This window comes from Charadrius vociferus, unplaced genomic scaffold, assembly GCF_000708025.1.
Source record: "Charadrius vociferus isolate BGI_N301 unplaced genomic scaffold, ASM70802v2 scaffold41, whole genome shotgun sequence".
NCBI lineage: Eukaryota > Metazoa > Chordata > Aves > Charadriiformes > Charadriidae > Charadrius > Charadrius vociferus.
In genome coordinates this window covers 1,088,051-1,115,637 of record NW_009647013.1, presented here as the reverse complement: position 1 = coordinate 1,115,637, position 27,587 = coordinate 1,088,051, and the positions used below count along the sequence as shown (strand labels likewise).

Here is a 27,587-nt window from a genome sequence, read left to right as displayed (position 1 = left end):
TGCCACTGCTCTGTCACCCCAACCCTAAAGAAGGGTTTCCGTCTGTTGGAACGGAACTTCCTCTCTTCCAACTTGTGCCCATCGCCCCTCGTCCTGTCCCTGGGAACCACCGAGAAGAGTCTGGCTCCATCCTCCTGCAACCCCCCCTTTAGATACGTGTATGCCATGATAAGGTCTCCCCTCAGCCTTCTCCTCTCCAGGCTAAAGAGTCCCAGCGCTCTCAGCCTCTCCTCATACGGGAGATGCTCCAGTCCCTCAATCATCTTGGTTGCCCTTCGCTGGACCCTCTCCAGCAGTTCCCTGTCCCTCTTGAACTGGGGAGCCCAAAACTGGACCCAGCATTCCAGTTGTGGCCTCACCAGTGCCGAGTAGAGGGGGAGAATGACCTCCCTCGCCCTACTGGCCACACTCTTCCCTATGCAGCCCGGGATGCCATTGGCCTTTTTGGCAACAAGGGCACACTGCTGGCTCATGGATAATTTCCTGTCTACCAGGACCCCCAAATCCTTTTCCTCAGAACTACTTCCCAGCAGGTCCACCCCTAACCTATACCGGTGCCAGTTTCAAGCAGAAACCGGAGTTCATCCCACCCGAACCGCCTCCGAGCAGCGACGCCTGCCTCCCACCCAGCACCGCCGCGCGGTTATGTCATGAAGGAGCAGCACCCTCCCCAGGAAGACACCCAAATCCCTTCCAGGGATGGAAGAGCTTCCCATGCACCCAAACCCGCGGGAGCTGGCGGGTACCACAGCATGAGAAACGGCACTTTTTTTTTTTCCTGCTCTTAATAAACGAACACATTTCGAGGCAACGCACCGGCTTTCAGCTCTAATCTTTTAATTGGGCTGTGGGATCCTCCTCCTGCTTTAGTGAAATCGTTTCATCTGCCAGCTCCCAGCCCGTTAGTCGGGAGGATTAACCAGCAGAACGATGCACCAGCACCGTCTCCCTCGTGCCAGAGTCGTTCTCCTTCCCACCTCTTCAACCCCGTGATCCGGGAGCGGACGGATACCTTAAAGCTCCCGCTCACCCTCTCCGGGGGGGGCGATGCAAAACTCCTTCAAAGCGTCGGCGCGTCCCTGCTAAGCACTTCAGTTAATGTGCTTTAAACACAGCTCTTCTTCAGCTTTGCCATCCTGAGCACGCGAGGAATACATTACAAGCACACCGCTTGCTTTCCACCTTAACCCAATAATCGCAATTTTCTGTTTTGTTTTGTTTTGTTTTTGGTTTTTTTTTTTTCCCAGCATTCTTTGCAGCTGTGGCTCTGCTACGCCGGCAACAGGCTGACGCTCTCGGAGAGCATCGGTCGCAGGCCAGGCATCCCCTGCGCTCGACACAGCCAAACACAGAGCAAATTCCCGTTTTCCCAAGCTCATAATCTCATTATAAAGCCGGACAGATGGATCCACAGGAAAATAAACCGACGGGAGTAACACGAGCCCCGGCGCTGCCGCCGGTTGAGGCTGTCGGGATCCAGCTGCGGGACTTTGGCAGCCTGAGGCATCGTAAATCCCCATCGGACAATAAAAGCCCGGCACGCCGACGGCCCCGATTGAAACCTAATTGCTGCAAACGTGATTAAAGCAAGTTATGGGTTGTTTTGGTTTTTTTTTCTTGCACGGAGAGGAGCTATTTTAAATGCATTCCTCAAATTACGCCCCAATTTTCTGACATCCGAGGAGATGTCTGGGTGCCTCCAGGGTCTACAGCAGCCGCGGGGTCCTCGGCACTCCAAAAATATGGGGTCAGTGGATTTGAACCACGAGAGAAGCGGGACATAACCAGGTCACCCGACACCATCCACACGGCAGCGGGCGCGGGACCCGATGCCCCCAGCCATGCCTGGGAACACCGCGCTCACTTCGAAAACAATCTCGTCCCGCGCCAACCCCGCGCAGCCAAGCTTGGCACGGGGAGAGGTGAGATTTCCAGCTCAGCCCCGCTATTTCGCAGCCACACGAACCTCCTGGCTAGAAGCCTCTTGATTCTTTGCAGGATTAGAAGAAGGGATGGGGAAAGCACACGGCTGTTGAGGGATGAGGGACGCCGCTAAAGCACGCCGGGACTGGAAGAGGAACGATACGCTCGGATGCGCTGATGCTGGAAGCGATGGCGAGCGGCACGAGTCAGTGGGAACAGATTTTGCATCACCGAGAGCTGCTCTCTGATACCACCAACAAAACAAACCCGCTTCCCTTTTTCCATGATGCTAAGCCAAGGGGATGACAAGTTCCTGTTACCAAGTTTCCAGTTCTTTAATGTAAATCTTAAAAGTGGGGTAACAACCTGGCGTTTGGTTTTCTACTGCTTTTAATGAGAGAAGAGTGAGCCTACCACTTAAAAAAATAAAAATCTCCCCTGTGTGAACCGAATTATTAAAATATTTTCTAATGTATTGAAAACTGTGATAGGTTTTCAATGTGGTGATAGTTTGGTTTTGGTTTTTTTTTTTTTGTTTTGTTTTGTTAATAGAAGCCCAAAGCCAAGGGCACACACAGGAAAGGCAAACGGCTCACCTGGGGCATTATTTCTGCTCCCCCAAAAGAGACGGTGCAGTATGTACCCCCCTAAAAAACGGCTCTGACCCTCTGCCTCCAAACCCCATCGCACGGAGCAAAGCTGAAGGATGTGGCTTTGGCAAGTGGTTGCCACCACCCCCCTGCCCATACAGGTGGAGGGTCACTGGCGGTTTCCCCTTTCTTGGGTCTCTTTTCCCTCTTTGCATTATTATTTTTTATTTCCCCCGCCACCTAGTTCTCAGGAGTTGCCTCCAGCCCTTTGGCAGGTCTTCTGCTCTCTCTCTACCACCATTTTTGGTGGCCCAGGGCACAACAAAACCATCCCCAGGATCCTGCACTCGCCTCCCTCTGCTTCCAGATCTCTGTCCCTGAAACCTCGTACGCGGAGAAAATCAGGCATCCAAAGCAGGGAGAAAATCAGGCAGTCACGGTAGGGAAAAGACAAGTGTTGGAGAGGAGGTGTGACCTCCAGCAGCCACGGCTGAAGACCTTCACCAGGGCAACGCTGACGCCACACAGGGTGGGAGCCACAGCCACACAACGGGAAAAGTCCCCCAAAAGGTCTTAACTTAATGCCTTTTACCCAAAACACGACAAAGTCCCGGGGCCAGAAGAGCACCTGCACTCCAAAGGGTTGGAGAAGCGAGGACGTGCAACCAGCGTGATGGCAGGACCACTGGGAAGGGGGTCAGTGGTTTAGGGGACAACTCCCAGAGCCACTCCAAAGAATAAGGTGGGAGGGGAAGGAAAATGGGGGTGAAAGAGGTGGAGGTGGAAGGGGGAAGATGTCCAGCGTCGACGTCCATCTGCCATGTCTTGGGAAGTCATCCCCAGCCACGCAGGCTCCATCGCATGGAGCTTCACCCATAGCACCCAGGGCAAGCACTCCTGTCTCTCCTTCCCTCAAATCTGCACTTTCAAATTAAAATAATACAAGCTGTCTGATTCTGCTCTTCATTTAAAATATTGCAGCTGAAACGCTTCCTTCCCCTTCCCCCCCCCCAAGAAAGCAGAAAGGAGTATCTGAAAAATAATATATTGCACGTGTGTCTTCTAAACCAAGACATAAAAAATTCAAAACAGGGTTTTGTTGTGAAACGTCGTGAACACAGAAAATCAGAATAATTGTTTCCACTTGCCCAACACAACACTTTGTAATATATTGCATTTTGCCTTGACTTGCGAGAAGCTCACTGCTCCCCGAGGAAGCCCCAGTGGAGAGGACCCCCATGGTTGCAGGCATGATGGCCAGGACCCAAACGCTGCCCCACGCTCTCCAAGAGGTCTTTTTCAACCCGAAATTTCTATTGGCGACATTCATTTTTCATTTCTTACGACCGAAGCCCGGAAAGTCTTTGGGTTTTGACTTTTCCGTTAAAAATTCAACAGCTCAAAGGCAAAATGTCCAAGTAAGGAGGACTTCCAGCCTCTTCCAGAGCGTGTTGGGTACCAAGGATGATAGAGCAGGGCAAGATGGAGAAGTTGATGTGATGCCCGGAAAACACGATGGAGCACCAGGCACGACGGCTCCTTGTCCCTCTCCCATAGGGCACAGCTCCGCAGCTGTCCCGAGGGCCGTGCCGGCTGAACTCCCAGATCTCAGCCAAAATCTGCTCTATTTGCTTTTTAAAAGATGAGCGAGACAAAAAAAAAGTCCACATGTGTAATTTCCCAAATGAGGAGCTTTGATTTTTAGTTAATTAAAATCAGATGGAACAGGCTCGGTGCACCCACGGATGGAGAGCGTGACGGAAAGCTGTGCCATTAATTAGCGCCTGCTACGAGGTTCATCGGGCCGGTAAACCCAACAGGAAAAAAAGTCCGTCATAAAAATAAACTCCTTGGCAGAAGGTGTGCACCGAGTGCACCTTCCAGTGGGGCATGAAAACATTGGTCTAAAAAAGCCGAGAGGAGAAAAAGATAACGGCATTGATATAGAAAAGCAGCAGGTAAGGGGATGTAGACCATAGAAATGGGAATTCTTTCATGGTTGTTAAATGGTACCCAAAAAGCAAGGTCTGTCTAGGGCTATCTGTCAGGTCAGGGACATGCTGGGGGAAAGCCTCCGAGCATCACTGGCTGCCGCTGGTGGGGAGGGCCTGGTCCGAGGTCCTGAGCTCACCTTCAGCCTCCTCTCGAGTCCCAGCAAGCCCAAGCGCTCTCCTCCCCATCACTGGGGATCAACGAGTAGGGGAAGACCCAACCTCATCTGGGGGATGAAGCCAACTTCCAAGGAAGACCATCCTACGTAGCCTCCAGGGCACACGCTCGGACCACAGCAACGACGGCTTCTTTGGAGGAACTCTTACCCAAAATTCAAGCTGTGGAAGCTGAGATTTGCCCAACGCCCACCTATTTAACGTCAGCGTATTCACACGGAGGCAGATGCAAAAAACCCAGCCCAGAGCCCTCCCTTCTTCACTTCCACAAATACCAGATTCCTCTAAAACACTGTATGGAAATCAGCAGCTCTTAGGTTGTGTAACTTTTTATTCTAGTAGGAGGAAGGAAATTATCTGATCTACGAATTTAAAAAACTGTGGAAAAATACAATCTGTGAGATTCAGAGCTTGAAAATACCAGTGCAAGAAATAGAAAAGCAGATCTTGGCTTTCAGAAATCGGCGCGGCTCCTTCAGAGCCCCGCGCTCGCCTGCTTCACACCCATCCGTCGCAACGGTCTGTTGGTGACAAACCCCAGGGTGCTCCCCAACCACGTGCCGTAACACCAGGCAGGAGTGCCGACATACCGGGGTGAGATCCATCTCATGGAGCATAGGATGGAGATGTTTCCACCTGAGCTACTCGCCTCATCCTCCCCTTACAGCCAAAGCAGAGAAAAAGGCATTTTTAGAGGAGATTTGCCTGATCCATTTTAAATTCGTATTCTAAAATAGAGTCTCATTTGGGGCGGTTTTGGGGGGTGTTGTTATCCCCTATCCCTCCTCCACAACCAGCAGTCAACCAGCTTTTGTCCCCTCTCTTTTTCTCTTTTCCAGTGAGAACTGAACTCCTGACTTCATCACCGAACTCCAAGATTGGCCCCGAAAAAAATAACCCATAGACCTCCAGAGCTGCCAACGCAGCGCTCGCTTCAGCCCCGAGCGTTTCTGCGCCGTCCCACAGAACGTCCTCACCAACATAGACCCACGTGTTTCTTCACATGCGTCTTGAACCCTTATTGTTCCACCAATGCACACGCAAAAGCACGTGTCAGGAGGACACATCTCACCAGGCACACAGCCACAGGAGGCAACGAAGCCTTTGGGGTAGATAAAACCTGCTCTAGTGCCCATGTGGATGGTGAGGATTGAGGACTGAAGCTGGTGGCCACTCCAGTTGCATCAGTAAAGCCAACGATGGAGACGGATCAGTGGAGGGCAGGACAGCAGGGATGTTCTGCCGCTCTCCCATGTCTCACCTGAACTTCTTCCTTTGTGGCCTGGCTGGAAGAGCAGTCAAAAATAAAGCAATCAAGCATTGCTGCTGTACCAGGAACGCTGACGGCTCCATCGAACCCTCTCGCCGCTGTTTGTCACACTGCCTGCAGCCCAGGAGCCCGTCCTCACCAAGCCAGGGTGGCACTGGGAAGTCTCACCAGAGCTCAGGGCTAGTCCCAGCAGATCCAAACTTCTCCAACCACTGCCTAAAACATTACATCCTAAAAGGATGGAACCACACAGACTTACTCATCCACCAGCATAGATTTGCAGGTGGGACACCGGATTTAGATGGAGGTCAGTGATTTCAAGGCAACATCTCACGATGCTTTGGTGCAATCTGCCACACGGAGCCGATGGCAGGTCCCATCAGCAGGAGGGCTACAGCCACCTCCACCACTTCTCCAACCAACCCCGGGAAACGGTCATTCCTGACAGGCAACATCTCAACTCTGTACCAGGTCTTCAGCCCGGTGACCCCAAGCTCAAGCAACATTAACCTTCTACGTGGCTATGGGCTGCTCCCCAGTTTTGGCTGCTCCTCCAAGTGGTATTTCCACTCTTTTCCCACGCAGAGGGATAAGGATTTTGAGGGCAGGAATTTTGCTGAGTTTTTTTAAAGATTTTTTTCTTATTTTTTAAACATGTATCAACCCAGCAACAGGCACAACCAAGTTCCTCAGGACTACACAATGCAATGAAATCAAGAGTCTGGTTTTAACCCTTTTGACCCGTTCTACCTTACCATAAATTGCAAATAACGCATTCCAGCGTTTCCCTCCTCCTAATCAACTGCTACGCGCTCAGCTGAATGGCAACCTGTGACATCCTTCCAAGTGAGGACCTCAAGGAGGACGGACAAGACATGTGCTTCCCTTTAACGAGCCTAAGATACAACGCCCCATTAACGCTCCCATCTTCCAGCTGAAGAAACCCAAAGCACAACCCCACACTCTTCTGCAGCTCTTCAAGGAGTGGATTAAGAAGTTCATTGACATCTTCTGAGCTGAGATGCCATGACACGCTGCTTGAATGCTCACAACCCAAAAGCCACCAGGGTTAGCTTCAACCGATGCTGCTTTCGCACACTGTGGTGGTTGGCCAACTGGTGGTTCTTTCTTGGAGGACTCCACATGGACCTGCAACAGCACATCTGCCCGTGACCCAGGGCAAAGAGCATCGTGTGCCACCAGGGTACGACAGCACCAAGAGTACAGTTTACCAACACCGGTCCCTGCTCCGACCAACAAACATCACTTTCTTTAGCGAAGTTTATAGGGAAAACTCTATTTTTCTGTTTCTGATAAAATCTCTGTGGAACGGCGAAGAGCGCAGAGCAAAGCACGCTGCCGCTAAAACAGAAGGAAAAGGGTATTTCTTTCTGTCTTCGCACCTTTTAGAGTTAAACATTAATGGTGTCGAGATGTCTTAAGTAAAAAAGGCTGGTTGTCTGAACAATGTCAGGAGAAATTATACGGTGCTGAGTGAATGCAAAATTAATGAGCGCTGAACGCTGACAGGAGAGAACAGGCATAAGGAGCCGAGACTTTTTTACAGTCGATGCTGAGATCAAGCAGGTAGAACATCTCCATCTTGCTGGGGGAAGGAATAAAGGGAGAAAAAAAAAAAACACTTTTATCTGAAATCTGAAGAATTCAATTTGTTCAAAAACTGTGTCAACTCTGCACGGCCAAACCTGCAGAGACGAGAAAGGGCTACACGTAGTTCCCCCTCCCCAACTTTAATTCAGCCCCTGCACAGCCTTCACTCCCCTTCTGCAGGCATAAAATACACAGCAACGCCGTTTTAACGATCCAACTTAATTAAATTTGCAAAGAATTAGACTGTCTTTTCTTAAGACGTGGCATCTTGAAGCGCCGGTAGGCTGCATGTTAAAGTCCATGAGAAGTTACTATTAAAAATTCACTCGTGTCAACCGTTAAACCGGCTTTCTGCTCAAGTTGCACAGGCACGTCAAACATGTGAACTGCACCGGCACGGAGACGCCTGCCAAAGCGCGCAGACAATGCAAAGCTGGAGCGCGGCGAGGAGGGAGCTGACGCTTCCCATGCGCAGAGCGGCGCTTCTCCCTCCCACCAGCCCCGCTCCTCCGAGCCCGACTTTCTCGCGCCACCCATCTGTCTCGCCCGGGTCGCAAAGGGAGAGCTGGCAATAGAATCGCAGAATCATAGAATTGCTGAGGTCGGAAGGGACCTTTAAGATCATCAAGTCCAACCATTAACCTAACATGACAAAACCACCTCTAAACCGTGTCCCCAAGTACCACCTCTACCCTTTTTTTAAACACCTCCAGGGATGGGGACTCCACCCCCTCCCTGGGCAGCCTCTTCCAATGTTTAATAACCCTTTCCATGAAAAAATGTTTCCTAATATCCCATCTAAACCGCCCCTGACATAACTTGAACCCATTTCCTCTCGTCCTATCACTTGTCATCGGGGAGAAGAGGTCAGCCCCCACCTCTCTACCCCCTCCTTTCAGGGAGCTGTAGAGTCTGCAGCTTCACAGAAGGGATCTGTCGGACTTTGGGGTGCAGTGTAAATGAACGGAGGGGTGGATGTAACACGTGCATCTGAGTGTGGTCAGTAGGTGCAAGTGCAGCTCCGGGCCATGAGATGCCCCTGAGGAAACAGGGATGGGCGGGAGCAATCCACATGGTATGGGAAGCTACCTAGAGAAGATGGAGACACGTGGTATGGGAAGCCACACAGAGAAGATGGAGATGTGTGGTATGGGAAGCGACCTAGAGAAGATGGAGCCATGTGGTATGGGAAGCCGCACAGTGAAGAAGGAGCTGCATGGTATGGGAAGCCACACAGAGAGGATGGGGACGTGTGGTATAGGAAGCTACCTAGAGAAGATGGAGCCATGTGGTATGGGAAGCCGCACAGTGAAGAAGGAGCTGCATGGTATGGGAAGCCACACAGAGAGGATGGGGACGTGTGGTATAGGAAGCTACCTAGAGAAGATGGAGCCTCCTGGTACAGGAACCCACCCAGAGAAGGAGCTGCATGATAGGGGAAGCCACCCAGAGAAGATGGAGCCACATGGCATGGAAAGCTACCTAGAGAAGACGGAGCCATGTAGTATGGGAAGCCACCCACGGAAGATGGAGCCACGTGGCATGGGAAGCTACCTAGAGAAGATGGAGCCTCCTGGTACAGGAACCCACCCAGAGAAGGAGCTGCATGGTATGGGAAGCCATCCAGAGAAGACGGAGACATGTGGTATGGGACGCCACCCAGAGAAGACGGAGACATGGGGTATGGGAAGCCACCCAGAGAAGACAGACCAAGCCACACAGGTGAAGACTGCTTTCTTGTCGATCTGCACAGAGCCTGCTCAGGAGAACCTCACCTCCAAAATGAATTTTAACTCTTCCAGTGCAATCTTTACATGGAGAACCGCGGATGCAGCACCAGATGTTGGATGTTCACAGTGGGTGCACGAAGGCACAGCTCTTGGGTGCTGCCTATCGCGAAGCAGGCGAGAGCCCGGGAGACTAAGGAACAAGGCTGAACGTCCATCCTTTGTTTTCCCTCAGGAAGTTGTGTCCAGTTCGGGGCTCCCCGGGTCAAAAAGGACAGGGAACTGCTGGAGAGGGTCCAGCAAAGGGCTACGGAGATGCTGAGGGGAGTGGAGCATCTCTCTGCTGAGGAAAGGCTGAGGGACGTGGGGCTGTTCAGTCTGGAGGAGAGAAGACTGAGGGGGATCTTCTCAACGCTGATCAATCCTTCAAGGGAGGGTGCCGGGGGATGGGGACAGTCTGTTTCCAGTGGTGCCCAGTGACAGGACAAGAGGGAACGGGCACAAAGGTGACCATGGGCAGTTCCATCTCCACCTGAGGAGGGCCTTCTCTGCTGTGAGGGCGGCAGAGCAGTGGCACAGGCTGCCCAGAGAGGTGGGGGAGTCTCCCCCTCTGGAGCCATCCCAACCCCGCCTGGACGCCGTCCTGTGCCACTGCTGGAGGTGCCCCTGCTCTGGCGGGGGGTGGCACTGGGGGAGCTCCAGAGGGACCTTCCGACCCTGACCAGTCTGCGATTCTGTAATACCGCAGAGACTCACGCGATGGGGTTCTGCACCTAGGGCCAATGGGCAGCAATCTGCAACTACGTTTTTAAGGACTGTATCCATTATTTCAAAAATTTGGGATGGTCCAAACCATTCTCTGCTCCCGTAAGAAACCGTCCGCGCACGTATTGTCTCAGTGCAGCAGCTGCACCAAACCCAGAGCAAACATCAGCCTGGGGAACCCGGTCCTGCCCTCCAGCCTTCCTCAGCCCCGCTCATCGTAATATGGACTGTATGATTTAAAGGAGAGTTAGTCGAGACCGGCAGTTTAATTAATTAATGAAAACCTGCATTGGAAGATGGACTTCCTAAATAGCACGGGCAGAACGAATAATGAGAAATATCATTTAAAACCATCCAAATGGCATCATTGGCTCTCTCCCCGAGGTTCTGGTGAGCCTTTAAGTGCCACCAAATGCCCCGTGAGGAAATCATGGGGCTTTTGGGAAGCAGCAGCAGGCAGATGAGGAGCTCGGCAGCTGGGCACCGGGGAATAACGCGGCCACAGAGGGAGCGAGACCGCTCCTGCACCTCTCACACTCGTGTCCCGACAAGTTTGTTTGCTTTGCCCAACCACCTCGCTTGGCATAATAAAAGCCATTATCTCCTTGTACAAATCTCCCTTTATTTCCTCTGCTCGCAGGAGCGTTAGGAGGATTAAGGTCTATAGAAGTTTGTTCAGGGGAAAATCTGAAACGAAAACAGAAGGACTTGCAGGGATGACTCCAAGCATGGGGCTTTGTTTTCCTGTAAGAAAGAGTTTATTGTGTTACTTCTTGCTTTTTAGGCAGGGCAATGCGCGCACCGCCGGGCGCTCGGATAATCGAGATGGGCACTTGCGGAGATGTGCCGGGCTGAGCTTCCCTCCGAAGCCCCTCTCTCGTGTGGGACACCTGATGAGCAAGTCAGACGAGATGCCTCCAGCACGGCTGCTAGAAGAGAGGTGGGATGGACCTGGCTCATCCTGCTCCTGCACCCAAAGGGATGCCAGCTCACGGGATGGACAAACCTCTTTCCGATCACCAGCCAAAGGAACCGGGGTCCAGAGCAGCGGGAGGACACGCTCACAGGAGGCAAAATCCTGCTCGGGTGCCATCTCGGGGGGAAGAACGATCTTAAAATAGCTTTTGTCCATCTTTACGAAGGGTAAGGAGGACCGGGAAAAGGATTTTAAAGAAAGGGGATTTTTTTTTTTTTCCTCCTCCTTTCCTGCCTCTCTTAAAAATGAGACTGAATCGAGGAGAAGGAAAAAAAAGAAAAAAGAGGGGAGGAAAAAAAAGCTAATCCGGCAGAGCAGAAGGCAAGAGGAGGAGTGATTTCTACAGGTGGTTTATGACTCTCCGCATGATCCGCACGCCTGTTACATCCTATCAGATCCTCTTCTTGCGGCGAGGTGCTAAAGGATTTATTAGTTCTTGACAGTGTGAGATGTTTAAAAGCTTGAGGATGTAATAACCAAATGTTCACTTGTTAAAATAAAGGCACCGTTTGGAGAGGTCTGTGCAATTCTTAGCAGCCTCCCCTTCCCCTCGGTCTATATTTAAGCTGCCAACTAGATTAAAACTGTCAGAGCAGGGATGAGAATTTTATTGACATGCTTTGTAGGTGGTACGGCTCCATAAAATAAACATATACAGAGGATGCTCCCTGGTGTTGCTGCACAGGCAGAGATTTTTATAGCACTGACCTGGGGGAGTTTGTATCTGAAATCAATCCCTGATATAAAACAGATTCCAGAGGATACGGAGAGACAGACTTCACAAATGTCTGCGGAGAGCGTGGGCAGGGATGCGATCCGTTTAACATTTCGCGTCGCAACCAAACTGCGGAGAAAGGGGAGGGCGTGAAATTCCCCGAACCCGCTCCAACAAACTCATGCGTGAGGTACAATTAATTACTCCGATAACAGGGAGGTTTTAATGCTGGGAAGGGGGCAGGAAGGTCCCCTGCCCCACGCGGAAGCGGCACGAGAACTCTCACCCCGGCTTTGCGCTGGCAGAAGTCGTTGCCGCAGACGGGGATGCAGCTCTCCAGGTATTTTTCAAAACCAAAATATTCAGATTTCTAGAGCTGAAAGCCAGGAGAGATCACAACATGGGCCAGTCTGACCTCTTGAATGTCGCCGAACCATCAAAGTTCACCCATTTCTACCACCACGAGCCCTGAACTTCTGTTTGGCCAAAACCTGACGCAACCCACCGCTTCCCTTGGCAGCTGGTTCCCAAAGCCATCACCCTCCCAGTTGTAACTCCGGGCCCGAGTCCTAATTTGTTTTTGTCTGGCTTCGGCTTTGAGTCATTCTCTGTTATGCTGGATTTCAAAACTTCTTTAGTAGCCAGCATTTTCCCTTCTTGTTAACGTTTATCGTGTCATCACCACGTCCCCACTCCTTTCCCCTCCCTCCCCAGACACACTCAACAGCGCTCTTCATCCTTCCAAGCTGCAAGACATTTTCTCCAGCCCCTGGCTCATTTCCGTGGCTCTCCTCTCTGCCTTCTTTGGATTTTGCAATCTCCTTCCAGCGTGGATATCAAGCCTGAGCTCCATTTTTGTCCCATCAACTCCACACGCGTGTAACGTCACCCAGGAGAAGCCCCCCCTTGCTTTTCATCACATCCCAAGTTCACACCGACTGCCTTCGCTTCCAGGATCTCCAGATCTTCTTGAAAGGCACCGTTTCCCAGGATACCATCCATCCAGCACTCCAGTATGCCCATCCTGGACTGGTCTAGCAGTGATTTTGTATGTCCTTCCACATCGTGAAGACGTAGAATAGCACCGAGATCCAGCAAAGACTCCCACGAAGCTCCACGAAACTCAATTTTGTGAACAAAAGCGTTTCATCAGGATGAGGAGAGGTCATCAGTGGTGTTCCTCCGGCACCCGAGGTAAGGCAGTCATAGAGGGAGAAAATACACACCGAGTCGAGGGCAGGTTGACCCATTCACATGAAAGAGGACTAAATGGTAGAAAAACTACCCGCTCTGCTAAACTGTGCTAATTTCTCCCACCTTCTACTACTTGAAGGTCATGCACTCATCAACCAAGAACATGAGCTTTGGCTAAAAGCTGAGGATGGCTTAATGAGGGTGACGGAGGAGATGTCAGCAGTTACCTCCAGCATACCATGGGTGGTTCCAGCAACAGCCTAACGCTACTGGTAAGGTCTGGTAAGGTCTGGTAAGATCTGGTAAGAAAAATTGTGACTGAGCCAATTCAGCCTCCACTCTCTTGAGTTCCCATCTGGAGTACTGCATCCAGCTCTGGAGTCCCCAACAGAAGAAGGACATGGACCTGCTGGAGTGGGGCCAGAGGAGAGCCACGAGGATGATGCGAGGGCTGGAGCACCTCTGCGATGAGGAGAGGCTGAGAGAGTTGGGGCTGTTCAGCCTGGAGAAGAGGAGGCTCTGGGGAGATCTTATTGCCGCCTTCCAGTGCCTAAAGGGGCTCCAGGAGAGCTGGGGAGGGACTTTTTACTGGGGCATGGAGTGACAGGACGAGGGGGAATGGCTCTAAACAGGAAGAGGGCAGGTTTAGATGAAACATGAGGCAGAAGTTTTTCCCTGTGAGGGTGGTGAGGCACTGGCACAGGTTGCCCAGAGAGGTTGTGGAGGCCCCATCCCTGGAGGTGTTCAAGGCCAGGCTGGAGGTGGCCTTGGGCAACCTGGGCTGGTGGGAGGTGTCCCTGCCCATGGCAGGGGGGGGGGAACTCGATGATCTTCAAGGTCCCTTCCAACCTAAACCATTCTATGATTCTATGAAAAATGAAGTTCAGTTGGAAGAAATACAGAAAGTGGGTTGATTAAAGGAAAGGCGTAACTCTCCGACATCAAGATCCTAGGAAAGCTTGGTTTGTTGGACATGTCAAGCGAAGGCAGAGAACGAGAGCAACAACTTCATAAAAATACATTAGAGAAGGGCGGTAATTACCAAACAGAAGGAAGAATAAATCAAACTAAAGGGCAACGCTGGCACAGGAATGATCCGAAACTCATTTCCACCGAAAACGAGCAGGTGGTTTCATCCTCTTCAGAATCTCAGAAGGATTCTTGGAAGGATGAAGTTAAACAGTTAAAAGGCCTGGATCTGTTTGTACTCTGTTTACCTTGGATCAGCCTCCTACTCGAGGGCTTTCAGTGGGCACCTCCCAAAGCCAAGGAGGAATTCCCCCTCCCTGCTGGTGTCTAATCTGGCCTCCGGGGTTTGGTTGTTTTTCCTCCTCTGAAGCCCTCTAACATACATACGGTGAAAAATTGGCCGCCGAGACGGGATGGAAGTGGTGCGCGTCCCTCCCTCTAGTAGCAGGAGCAGCTCCATCAGGGTTAATCCAACCACCAGATTTGGGATGATGAAAGAGCTTTCCTCTCCAGCACCTGCAAACACCCGGCGACAGCACCACTGGCCGAGAAGGTCCTTCTCCACCTCGGGGATGGAGGCGGAGGAACCCGGAGTCTGCAAAACACCGCCCTAAAGGGGAAAGCAAAGCTCCCCTTTTCTGACCTCCCTTGAAGCAAACAAAATCAGGAAAACTCCGATAAAGTCAATGCATTTAAAGAGGAGACTACGGCACCAGGCTGACAGTTGTAGCCTGAAGAGATTCCAATCTAATTTTAGATTTGACACAAACCTTAATGTGGTTTTAATTAATTAATTTAAAAAAAAAAAAAATCCTTTAATTAATGTAAACCCCTTAAAGCGGTTTTCATTCACTCCGTTTCCAGGCGATATTTCCACTTGCCTTGCTCCTCACATGCCGTTCTGCTGCTTGCTTTTGTTCTTCAGTCAAACCTCAAATGTTAAGACCGAAACTTCTGCTTATAATACACCGCCGGGACGCTTTGAGCGCGGGCTATTTCTTGAGCCTTCCCACTTTAATCATTTTCCAAGTACAAATGTTTCCACCTCTTCTCTGACTATGTAAAACCTCTACAATTTATTCTTTCCCTGCGTGAAAGTGTCTTCTTTTGGGTCCACTGAAAGACCTCCGTGTCAACTCAGCACATAAAAGCTACCAAAAATTACACTGAAATTCTCTGAATCTAATAGTTTTATCTCAATTTCTATATGCGAGGGAGAAGGGCAGCGGTGACGGCGTACTGTCACCCTGCCCTCCCGGCAGCGACACCCACCTTGGGTGGCTCTCCAGGCCACCAAAATAGGAGCTCAGATGTGACATGGGAACGCAGCAGGACATCCCCGGGGGTTCAGGGTACCTAGGACCTCTCTGTCCCTTGGCACCTCTTGTCCCCTTGTGTCTTCAACCTGTTCTGTCTGCGTGGCCACCCTGAGCACCACATCTAGATACTGCATCCAGTTTTAAGCCCCCAGTGTAGGACAAACTGGAGCAAGCTCAGTGGAGGCCACCAAGATGGTCAAGGCTGGAGCTCTGACCCTGAGCATCCTGGGGGGCATCAAGCAGAGTGTGGCCAGCAGGGCGAGGGAGGTCATCCTCCCCCTCTGCTCTGCCCTGGGGAGGCCACATCTGGAGCACTGTGTCCAGTTCGGGGCTCCCCGGGTCAAGAAGGACAGGGAACTGCTGGAGAGGGTCCAGCAACGGGCTACGGAGATGCTGAGGGGATTGGACCATCTCTCTGCTGAGGAAAGGCTGAGGGACGTGGGGCTCTTTAGTCTACAGAAAAGAAGATTGAGGGGGGATCTTATTAACGCTTACAAATACCTAAAGGGAGGTGCCAGGGGGATGGGAGCAGTCTGTTTCCAGTGGTGCCCAGTGATAGGACGAGGGGTAATGGGCACAAGCGTGAACACAGGAAGTTCCATCTTAACATGAGGAGGAACTTCTTTACTTTGAGGGTAGTGGAGCACTGGCACAGGCTGCCCAGAGAGGTTGTGGAGTCTCCCCCTCTGGAGCCATCCCAAACCTGCCTGGACGCCGTCCTGTGCCACTGCTGGAGGTGCCCCTGCTCTGGCTGGGGGGTTGGACCAGATGATCTCCAGAGGTCCCTTCCAACCCTGACCATTCTGTAATTCTGTGACAAGGGAAGGAGAAGAGCCTGGAGAAGAGGTGGTTTTGGGACAGCCGACAGCAGCCTGCCCATGCCTACAAGAAGTTATGGAGGTGAGGGAGCCAGGCTCTTCACGGCAATGCATGGTGAGAAGATGAGAACCAACGGATCCAAGTGAAGCAAAAGGTGGGATAGGAGGAAAATCTTGTTCACCACAAGGTCAGCCACTTGCTGGAGCAGGCTGCCCAGAGCACTCGTGCTTCTCCATCCTTGCGGGCTTCCAAAGCCCAACTGGGTAAAGCCCTCAACACCACCACTATCAGAAATGGAAATAAACTTTATGGAAACGAGATGGTTCCAGCTGGACAGAGAGCCTGCCGGTGCCCAGGTGAAATGTTAGACTTCTCCAAGAAGATACGGGATTACAATACGGGGAGAGGGAAGAGCTGAAATGAAGGAGTATTCAAAAATATAAGATGCAAGAAATAATGCAAGCATAAACAAGGCAGAGCACGTGATGCAGAAGGTACTTCCTCTCGGTGGTGTGGAGGCAGCAGCTCCAAGGACCTGAGAAGTTTCATCACAAACTGGAAATACTGCCTGTCATTCAGTGCACGTCAAGAAAGATGGGTTCAAATTGGAGTCGGTGAAAAAAGGATATGCAGACAATTTAGGAGGATCCTAAACAGAAAAAAAATAATGCCTAGAGACTTTAATTACATTATCCTGGCAAAACGAAGCCAAGCGAGGGAGAAGATCCCAAAGGCTCCTTCGCCCCCTGCACTGGAGATGTCCAGTTCCTTTGCAGACTCAGTAACGTGGATTTGGGTTAGATATTTCCTCAAAGCGAATGCAGGTCCATGGAGAGCTCCGTCCTCAGGGGCTGCGGACACAAAACCCTGGGGACTGAGGGTAACGTGGGGGCCTGGACCTGGGCAGAAGAAACCAGCTGAAAGCCCTTAATGGCTCTGCACGGGGTTCCTCTGCTTTGGAGTAGAGCTTGCCAAGGGGCCTCCGCTCTGCGACTTGCTTCCACACATGGCATGCAACGACTCGCTTTGTGGTTTTATGGGAGTAATTTTATGATCTTTAATAACGTACCACAACACTCAAGCGCTGGGACAGGAAGGGGCTCTCAACTCAGCGCCCGAGGACAGGGTCTCCTCCTCCCAAAACCTCTCCCTGCCATCGCAGGCTGTGGGAGAAGCCTCTTCCCAGGCCACCATTTCACCAGTTTCTGACCACCGCTAAAATACAAAGCCAAGGCTTTTTTTTTTTTTGTTCTCTTTTTAAAGCTCACCATGTGTCAGCGTTCCCAAAGCCCAGAAGAAACTCAGCATTCCTTTTGAAGAGCCTTCCATGTGTCCCACTGAGGACCCGAGACCTCTCTGGGCTAGAAGCTGTACACGTATATCACAAAATAAATCCGGGGCCAAATCTAAGCATATGACAAGACAGAAGGGAAACTTAATTAAAGGAAAGCCACTGACAGCCCAATGATCGTACGCAACAGAGCCGCCAAAATCAATAATTATTTCATATACTTCACTTAATTAACCTACTGTATTTACCCAAAAGGGAAATTACGTCCCCAAGTAGGTTAACTTCCAAATTGGGGGTGGTCTTAAATGAAGGGTCCTCTTCTCAGGTCGATGTTCCCCAGTGACAAAGCAGCACGAACTTGCCTGAAGGAGCCCGTCTTCTTACGGCCACACTTCAGGAAAAAAACAAATAAGAAGGCTTCAGGAGGACACAACTGCTCCACGGTTTTGCTGGATCTGAAAGAGGAAACCTCCGTGCGGGAGAAGAACAAGCTGTGGAATTTTCGTGTAGCCCAGGAAGAAACAGAAATGCTCTTATCCCTAAACCCCCTGAAAATTATTGAAGTAAAGGCTCAAGAAATGGCCCCCTCCCAGCCCAGAGTAACTCAGCTTAAGAACTGAGGGTCATCTTTGCAGGTTAACCCAGTAACGATCGAGAGAGAAAGCTCATTCTTCGCCTAGTGCCCTTTTAAAACATCCCAAAATCAGGTCACTATTCTGTAGCATTATTACAGAATAAAACTGCTTTAATAAAGATCTGAATTTATTTTTTTTTCTTATACATCTGTAAGAATAAATTCAGCAGCTCCACCACCGAAAAGCCAGGCTTCACTGGGACTGAAGGCGTCGTACACGGAGTCGTACGACCCTCCATCGCCATAAGAAGCCTTTGCACTGCAGAGGCAAAGAGTGACTCAAGGTCCTTCATAAGACAAGCCAAGTCCTACAAATCCCAGCAAATACAGAATAAAACCTTTATTTTGGCAACTACAGAGTGAATCTCCTGGGGCTTTTGGACCTCGCAGGACCAGGACCTCATGAGCATCACCCCACGTGTCCTGGCGGGGCCGGGACCCGTGCCGTGGGCTGCTCCTGGAGCAGGTAGCTGCCGGTTCTGCGTACCGATTGCCGCAGAAGCCGAACATACGGCGGCACAGCGGGAGCGACCGCCAGCGAGCGGCGATGAGCAAACGCAGGAAGGACGGGGGGAAGGAGGTCCCTTGGACGCCGGCGGCAGTAGAGTCACCAGCGATGCCTTAGGAGGCGTTTCAAGGGCAACCCTCTGCGGCTGTTTGAGTTTGTAGGTGGCGTAATGAAAAGCTCAATACTATTTGATTTATTCTATTAAGGTGCTGGATTTATACTCCTGCTCCGGAAGGAAATTAAGCAGCCTATCAGTGGAGAGAGGTTTAGGGAAAAGACTTGGTGGCTTCATCTTAAAAAGGACGCTGCTGAGGTTGGGAGGTCTACAAGGGAGATGAGATGACCCCTCCGCCAGCTCCCATCTCCATCAGATCTCTGCACGCTACTCACCACCTCTTCCATACGCCAAAGGTTATCACCCTTCCAAAACTGGGGTGTTTAATTAAAAAAATCCCCGGGGGGCGGGGGAAGGAAATACTTTTCTGGAGCCCACCTGCCACCGCAGAGCCTGGCGTCGCAGGGGCGCTGGATGCCGAGGCTCTGCCTCTCCTCGGGGCAGGGGTGACCCCGACCTCCACAGCACTTGCAGGGCAGGCGTCAAGTATTACATCATTTTACAGAAAAGGAACAAAACAAGTGGTGGTCTGTGCATCAACGTAACTTTTCCAATATCTCTGATCATTTCTGTACTCTCCTGTATGACCAAGATGCCTTATTTTTGCGTTTGCAACGATGTACCTGCAGCCTCCTGACTCCATCACAGCTCCACCACGCTGCCCTGATGGCTTCTTCTAACGACCTTTACACCATCTCTGTTGACCCTACAAGCCAAGGAGTGACTCATGTTGAGCGGCGAAGCTCAACTGCTCTGAATTCACTGCTCTGAATCAAAACAACCTTGAGCGAGCTCAGCCCTACGTGACGGATGGACATCAGCTCCGTCTCCCGGCAAGGCTCCGCAGCAGAGGAGCCACCCCACAGGAGAGGACCTCCAGCATCCGTGGGCATGACGCCAATCGGAAAGCAAAGGGGAGGGAGGTCTGCACGGATGGACCGCTGCCCCGCGGAGCCCAGGCGGGATGCTCGGAGAGATCTTCTCCTTGTTGACCTCCACACTGCCCAGGAGATGTCGGTGGCCCTTCTTCCTCCTTCCCCGGCAAGTGACCGCATGCAGGCACGGTTCAGGGCTCCAACACTCAAACCACCCGACTTGAAAAAACTGAAAAAAAAGAAAACTTTTGCGGGACGGACAAAGGCTGAAAAATTAACTGTCTGGCCTCTTCCTCTGCTGCGTTTATTGCTGTCTTGGCAGATGAATTTCAGGTTGCTCCCCCAGCCACAAACCGCTTGTTCTGCCAACTGTACATTACTAACATTGGAAGGTGTCCAGACCTAGGAATCTTTTCTAAAAGCATTTGCTTCATACTTTAAATAGCAGCCCAGCAGGCAGGGGGATGGGAAGGAGGGCTCAGCCCCTGCGTGCGATCCATCTGCAAGCTTCTGCCGGCTCCTCCGCCCCTTCGCGGGTTAAAACCGAGGACGATCCACGGCGGAGGTGCAGGGGGGTTAGAGCTGGTGGGATGCGACCTCTAAACCCTCTGGGGTTGGCAGCGGGGAGGATGTGTCCCCCCCAGGGATGTCCCCGCTCCCTTGACGCTGCCACCTGCCCCTTCCCGAGCTCCCCGGCTGCGTGCCTGGCACGTTATTAATTAAATTAATAACGGGACGTTGGCTGTTTTTTTCATTGAAATCTGCTCTCCTATGAGGTTGAGCATCATTTTTTCCTGGTGCTTTTGAGTTTTTCTTATTATTGGGCTGAACAGCATCATTTGCTGGTACTTCTCTGACTCTATGACTTGCTGGGACGTCCTGAGCCCGCTGTAACACATCACTGCAAAGTCCAAACTCCCCGGCTCCTCTCTAATACTCGAAATCACGGCTCCAAGTGGGTTTCCTAACGGAGCATTAGAAGGAACACGGCCACGCGCTGCAGTATACGTCACCGCTCACAACACTTCAGCAACAAACCCTCCAGTTAGCAAATATTAATCAGGTTTATGGCTGAGAAACAGAAAGGAGGAGGAGGAGGAGGAGGAGGAAGGACGCGGGGAGGGAAACGCAACGTCTTAACACTCGATGCAAGTACAAGGACAGAAAATCGTCCCTGGCCACAAATACTCTGATTTTTCGCCATATTTCTCCAACCTCCTCACGTAAAACGCTCTCGCAGTAAACTAAGAACAAATACAGGTGAAGTTTCTTTTCTTCCATAATTTGGCGCCGCACTAGATAAGCCGGCAATACAGAGCAAAGCTCAAGGCATAATATTTTTAAGTAGTGCTTGTCCTAGTTAATGTTCAGCCCTGCTGTGCAATGTCAAGAAAACTAATGAACAGTGAAGTGGCAGCGAGCAGGAACCTGGGCGTACTCACCCGCTACCAAACTCCTCTCAGAGCCCGGGCACGACGTGAACAAAATCTAAAAAGCATTCGTCTTGGTTCACCGGGAAGCCCGGGCAGCTCGCGCAACGTGAGCCGAATGCTTTGCCACCGTGCTTGCCCCAAAATTCGGTGCCTAAAGTAATAGCGAGCTGGGAAGACCGATGGCAATGCCTGGCTTGTGATAGGACGAGGGATGACGGTTTTAAACTGGAAGAGGGAAGATTCAGACTAGATAGAAGGAAGAAAAGTTTCACTGTGCGGGTGGTGAGCCCCTGGGGCAGGTTGCCCCGAGAAGCTGTGGCTGCCCCATCCCTGGAGGTGTTCAAGGCCAGGTTGGACGGGGCTTGGAGCAACCTGGGCTGGTGGGGGGTGTCCCTGCCCAGGGCAGGGGGGTGGACTAGATGGCCTTTAAGGTCCCTTCCCACCCAAACCATTCTGCGATTCTACAGAGCGCCTGTGTGTGCGTACGCGCGTCTCCGCCACGGGGTTTGGAAAAATTCAACATCTGTTATCAGGCAACACGGCTCCGCTTGCAGCATGCGGCGGGAGCTTTGGCAAAGGCAACGCTTGACGGATGACGCGCTCTCAGCGCTAATACTGAGCGGGATTCACCTTGCTCACCAAGGACAAACTGTTTGCACGAAGGACAAAGTATTTGCACGAAGGAAAAAGTATTTGCACAAAGGACAAAATATTTGAGCATCCGAGACGGGCAGCCCCCAGCAGGCATGATGCAGAGCAAGCTGGAGCCCACCTGCAGCTCCAGGAGGGATGCTGAGGTTGGAAGGACCTGAGCAAGTCCCACTCCCTCCTTAATACACCTCACACCTTCTCCCGTGCGTCGCTTGAGCCCTTTGGACTTCCACGCTTCAGTCTACGAGTTGACACTCAGGGTGAATTTTAACCTTTATATGGCTTCTCAAGCATCTCTTCTCTGTCCCCCGGTTCCAGTGCCGTATTCACGGGGGGAGGCGGATTAATGCCCCTCTAATCTGGCAGAAGAACAGATCTGACAAGGGTACACGGTTCTTCACCGAGTCTTGGACAGCGTGCGGCAGAGCTATCTGTCCTTCACCTCACCCAGCCAGAAAATGGGGTTTCTGCACACAGTTAATAGCAGTATTGTTGATAAGCACTTAATTGGTCTGATCCTGAAAGCTTAACAATCACTTCTGATTATTTTAATCTAAGGAGTAATCTCAGGATGAATCACGGACACGGAGTAAAGTGCCACCTTGCACCAGAAACAAAGGTGGCATCTCAAACAAGCCAAGTAACGAGGGCGAAGCTTTTGTATTAACGCTTTCATAAAAGCAGGAGAAGGAAAATTACTGCAAAAGGAATGATTATGTCACGATTTTTCGTGAATTAAGTCGTGATTATCTGCTGCAATGTAGGGTCTGACGGGTACCAGGAGAACGCTCTTACTCCGAAGCTTCCCGACACGCCAAGGCAGGAGGCTGCCGCCTTACCTTGCTCCAACCTCTTCATCTGCTGGATCTGATCAACCGTCTTTTTTAGGATCTTGCATTTGTCGGGTTTGACGCTCAGAGTGTCGATGTCCCCGATGTTTGCAGACAGCAGCTCCGCCAGCTCCTCTAAATACTTGTTCTCCTGTTCCCGTCGTCGCTTTTCATTGCTGTTAGAGAAAGGGAAATAATTAAAAGGCACGTTAATGACTTTTTCCCACTGCTCAGTTTCGCCACATCTGGGCGCTGGACAAGAACCCAAAAATACAAGTAGTGGCTGGAGTGATGACCATGCTATAACCCAAACACCTCCAAAATACCGGGGAGTTCATTTAGGGCTTTGTCTATTTTTACGCATATAATCAAAATTAATGCCAAGGACAATACGTAGGGCTAGCCAGACACCCCCAACAAAAACAGACCTCTAACACTCAGGACTCTTTCTACCTCCCCAAAATAGTTATAAATGAGTTATAGCAAAAATAATCAAAAATAGTTATAAACAGCCTCTTATTTTCGTACAGCCACTGTTCCAGCTGTCGCCAAGTTTAATCCTAAATTCGTACATAAAAGCTAACGACATCCACCAGAGTTCACCAAAGTGAAAATCGGAATCAACGGTGACAAGAGGAAAATGAAAAATATTCATGAGATCAACCTTTTTGTTCCAGCCAAAGCAGCTTTTTTTTTTTTTTAGCTCCCAGTCACCGCAGAAGCTCAATGCTCTCCCATCAACTATTTGTAAATTCTGGGAACTGAGAATATATTATTTATGTGCTATGACATGGCCATCAATGAAACCACCCTGGACACTGTAACATATTCCTTTACCAAAGACGTTATAAGCATCAAAGGCACCGAAACGAGCTGTGCATATGGGAGAGAAGATACACAGGGACACACTTTCCCTAAATACCTTTCTCTACACCAACCACAGGATGAAATGAGGACACCTCAAAATGCCCAACGTGGCTCTACGCCGCTTGCGATGCCTTTTATCAGGCTGGTTTTCCATAAGCCACCTAACTTCTTGTTGCAACCTCCGCAGGACACCCGACGCTCTATTTAAGAAGAACTGCCTGAAAATCCCTAATATTGACCAATCCCTAATGGCACCGAGAAGCTGCTGAGATGCCCGTGGGCACAGTGAGATGTTCCCGGCCTCAAAGAGGCCCCACCGCTCATGGAGGGGCTGAGAAAACACCGCTAACAAAAGCTGAATCCAAAAGTCCGGCTCGGTAGGAGATCTGTGTCCCACCACAGATGCTGTTGCGTTTGTGCTACGTGGTGAAACAAGCTCTGCTCACAGCTGAAGGCTTCGAGGTTTGGTTTATTGAGAGTGCAAACCAACTGGAGCATGAACATCCCTTGATAACTCCGCAGAGATCCTTTAGAAACCACATCTGTCCAAAAGGGGAGGAAACACCACCAGCCCTCCCCTCTACGGAGCTCCTCAGGTAGGCTGCACAGATGGTCCTTTATTTTTGCCTAATTCCCCTTTATTAGCTCAATATCCAGGTCTGACAGGTAGGCTTTGTCTCCCGGGCATTTTTCTGCTGCTTAAACTTGCTCTTACGTGAAAATATCTGACTACTGCAGGGATAAGACTCTGTGATGAACGTCCCCATGTCTCCCAAGTTCATTCTCCATCACCTCGGTTCTCCTGCCCGTGTCTCTCCAGGTGCCCAGAGGAGGCACAGAAATGACTCGCCCTCCTTTAACTCAGCGAAGCAGCAGAATCACAAAAGAAAGGAAAAAAAAAATAAAATAAAGGCAAGCCCAGCTGCGGGCGTGGAGAACACCAGCCGTGTTCCTGCCTGGGCCACTGGTCCCATGAAGTCCACGAGCAAGACCTTCCATGGGAGACACATGGTGGGACCTGGAAACTCCTCTGCAACGGGTTCGGGTGGGCGCAAAAGCCCTCGCTTCCCTGGCAGGCAGCTGCCAACCGGTACTAAGGGGTCGCAGGCAGCAAAACCAGCTTCACAAGAGGTAGGTTGGATGTCCATCTGCCGCAGATGTGCCGGGTCCAGCCACGGACCTCGGCCTCTTTTTGCAGAGGGATCGGTGACAGCAGCGCCGGCGCGTTCCCCAGCAGCGGGCAGGCAAATGCTTCTCGAAGGAGCCGAGCGAGTATTTTAGTTAAGGTCAAATGAATTCCTAGCTCTCCTTGCGAACCAAAAAGCAATAGCAGAGGGGAGAGAGGGGAAAAAAAAAAATAAAATTAAAGTCCCTCTGTTGTGGGTGAGCTCATTTCATGAAAACCCTTAATGTCGCTGTTGCTGTGGCAACTTTCAAATTGTAGGAGGGAGAATTGGCCAATTTTCCTTACATAAAGGCATCATGAGAATATTACAGCAGTGGGCTGTTCTTTGTGACTCCCGACTATCATCAAAAGCAACAGTTAATCCTTCCAGGTTTTAACAAAGGAGTTTTGAAGTTCACTTTGCTCCGGAGTCCGTTCCGGGGGACTCTGGCCAGCCCAGGGAAGAGGACGAGGTCCCTCCTCGCCACGGCTGCGAGTGGGGAGATGGTCTGAAAGAAGGAAGACACGGCACCGGTGAGGACTTCTCTTCTGGATTTCAGTAACGTGCTTCAGCTCCAGTGTTGGGGGTTGGATGGCCAACCCGACGACAAGTATTTAAGTCAACCCTTCTAAAAATGCTTGTAGGTGCTCTGTGATGTAAAAACTCATTGTGCTTGGACAAGGAAGGAGAATCCCTCATCCACAAGTTTCCGCTTCTCTCTGACCAGTCCATTCCTCGTCCTTGATATTTGGAAAGACCCCTGGTGTCGGTAGCAGAAGGCTTCCTTGGGGTGCTTAGGGGTTAGGATATAAACCACACGAGATCTGCTTTCAAGAGACAGACCAGATAAGGCAAAGCCAGGTGTGTGCTCATTCATCTGGAGAGCAATTCCTTCAAGAAGAGGTGTCGGAGCCCTCCTCGCTACCCGTGGCTCTGTCGTGGGGACTCGAGGGCCAACGGCTTCACCCCACACTCACCTCTGGGCCAAGGACCAGCTCCGAGACCAGCCTGGAGACAGCAGTGAGGGCTGCAGAGCTCTGACTCCAATGACTCAGCCGGAAAGGGGAAATATTTCACAAGATTATAGAAGAATTTGGTAGGAATAAGACAGCCGCAAGTGCTATCAAAATGTCTTCTGCAATTTAATGGCACAGCTGAGCCACGAACCACAGCGCCTTTGTAAGAAGGTGGGTGAACTCTTACAGAAGGGAGATGTTGCAATCAAAAACTGCAATAAACAGAGATCCTCAACCAACCACTGAATGTCTCTCTACCGGAACACCGTAGCCTTTACAGTTATTATCTAGAACATCCCGTATGAGCTGTAAGCGATAGAAAAGACACCTGGGCTTTGCTCAGCGCGGCAATATTCTGTGACGACGACCAAAACAGCATCCCAGGCAGCAGAGAGACGGAGTCAGCAGCAGCACCGTACGTTCATCCTGACTAACAGACTACATCGCCATGGAAAAAAAAGATGCACAGGATTCCCAGGGAGTCGGGAAAAGCCTGTGGAAGGAGATCACAACTGCCTCTATGCCGGACTTCTTAGCTTAAATCAGGCGACGAGGCAGGTGGGACGGGAAGGCTCAGCCATGAGCAGAAGGTGCCTTTCTGCAGCGAGCTGAGCTTTGAAGCAGCCTGTGGCAGCACCCAGAAAGGAAAATATTTCAGACAGAAATATTGTCTGTTCCGTAATTGCACCATGGAGCAAAAGGGTCTCCACCGGAGTTTCTGAACGTTACAAAATCACAGATTTCTTGGGAATCTGGCACGAAGAGGCAGAAGGCTTGGGATGATCTGCAGACCTCGCAGGAGTATCTGCCCCAGATTTACCCTGAGAAAGCTTTCCTGACGCTCTGAGCGCTCTCAATTTATGAAATCAATACATTAACTTTGATAACGAGCCTCTAATCATCATTTGCCACCTCGGAACAGGCAGAGCAGATGGGGAGCCGCATTTCCATCATGCTCCATCTTCCACCGCAGCCACCGCTAAAAGCAAAGCGAAGTTCTGGTGGGAAGTGTGAACGTTTCCGAGTGGCTGAAACCCGGCTCCATCTGCTCGAGCAGACGGGACGGAGCGACGCAGTGGGAATGACAAAGTAGCCGCGGCAGGGGACGGATCGGGAGCGGTGCACGTACCTCTGGGCTGTATCGCAGGGCGAGCCTTTCCTCTTCCGAGAGTCGGGGTTGGCAGGGTCCGTTGAGCTGTCCCCGAGGCCACTCATGTTGGTTGACCTACTTTGCACCTGGAATCAAAGAGAGACAGGGTAAGGACAAGCTTTTTGCAGCTGCAGGAGGAGCGGTTCCTCCACGGCAGAGCCAGAAAACGCGGACCAAGCGACCTCTCAGGAGGTAACTAACCCAACACAAGTCTTTCTGATTGAATTGATGTCTTGTTTGTGAAAGAAAGGGTGGGAAGGGAAGACAATACGCGACCACGTTACCTTCCTTTTGGCATCGTTTGGTCACCACTCGGCCACGCGAGCCCTCGCTACCAGAACCATCACCCTTACATCGCAGACCGACCTCCTCCCCGTATCCCCACACATTTTCGGTTCCCGGCCACCCAGCATTTTAACAACCACCTATACGCAACCCGTTTCAATGCTTTGTTTAGGTGTGTTTGACCACTTTTGTTTTGTTTCCTTCTCCTGCAAGCCTTCTCCTTCAGCCCAGCTTCGGCTCCTCTGCCATCTCCCCCTGGTTCCTCTGACTCACGGCTGGCAGAGGACGCTCCACCCTTCGCATTGTGTCTGCTCCCCCACCACCTCCTTTCCCCTCAGCACATGGCCCGGGCTTTAATTAGAGTTGCAAACTGACTCATCTCCTAACGGGATGAGACACCCTCCCACGAACCCCTTCCCCACCTCCCGCTGAGCCTGTCTCCCACGCACGGTCCTCCCAGCCCCAACCTTCTCCTGGCAAAGACCTTCCCACCATGGCCAGTCCTTGGCCAGACCCAACACCGGGGACCTCCTGGGTTCCAGCTCTCTCCAACACACGGACATTTCACCTTTATTTTTAGGGTGTAATTTCAACAGATGTTGGGTAAACTAGTCCGTGCTACGGCAAATGAGAGCTCTAAGCAACCAAAGAAGGTCCAGAAGTCATGAGGGTTGTAACACTGCAATATCCGACGTGCTAATGCTCCTTAATTATATTTTT

General features: G+C 51.1%; 1 protein-coding gene across 1 annotated transcript in view; it reads right to left on the bottom strand.

Moving 5' to 3' along the window:
* Positions 1 to 26,647, bottom strand: part of NCOA1 (nuclear receptor coactivator 1) — a 79,498-nt gene extending 52,851 nt beyond the window's left edge. Inside the window, 2 exon segments of the mRNA XM_009895459.1 lie at positions 22,393 to 22,559; positions 26,562 to 26,647. Coding sequence (XP_009893761.1) covers positions 22,393 to 22,559; positions 26,562 to 26,647 — 253 coding nt within the window.
* Between the last annotated feature and the right edge of the window lie 940 nt (positions 26,648 to 27,587).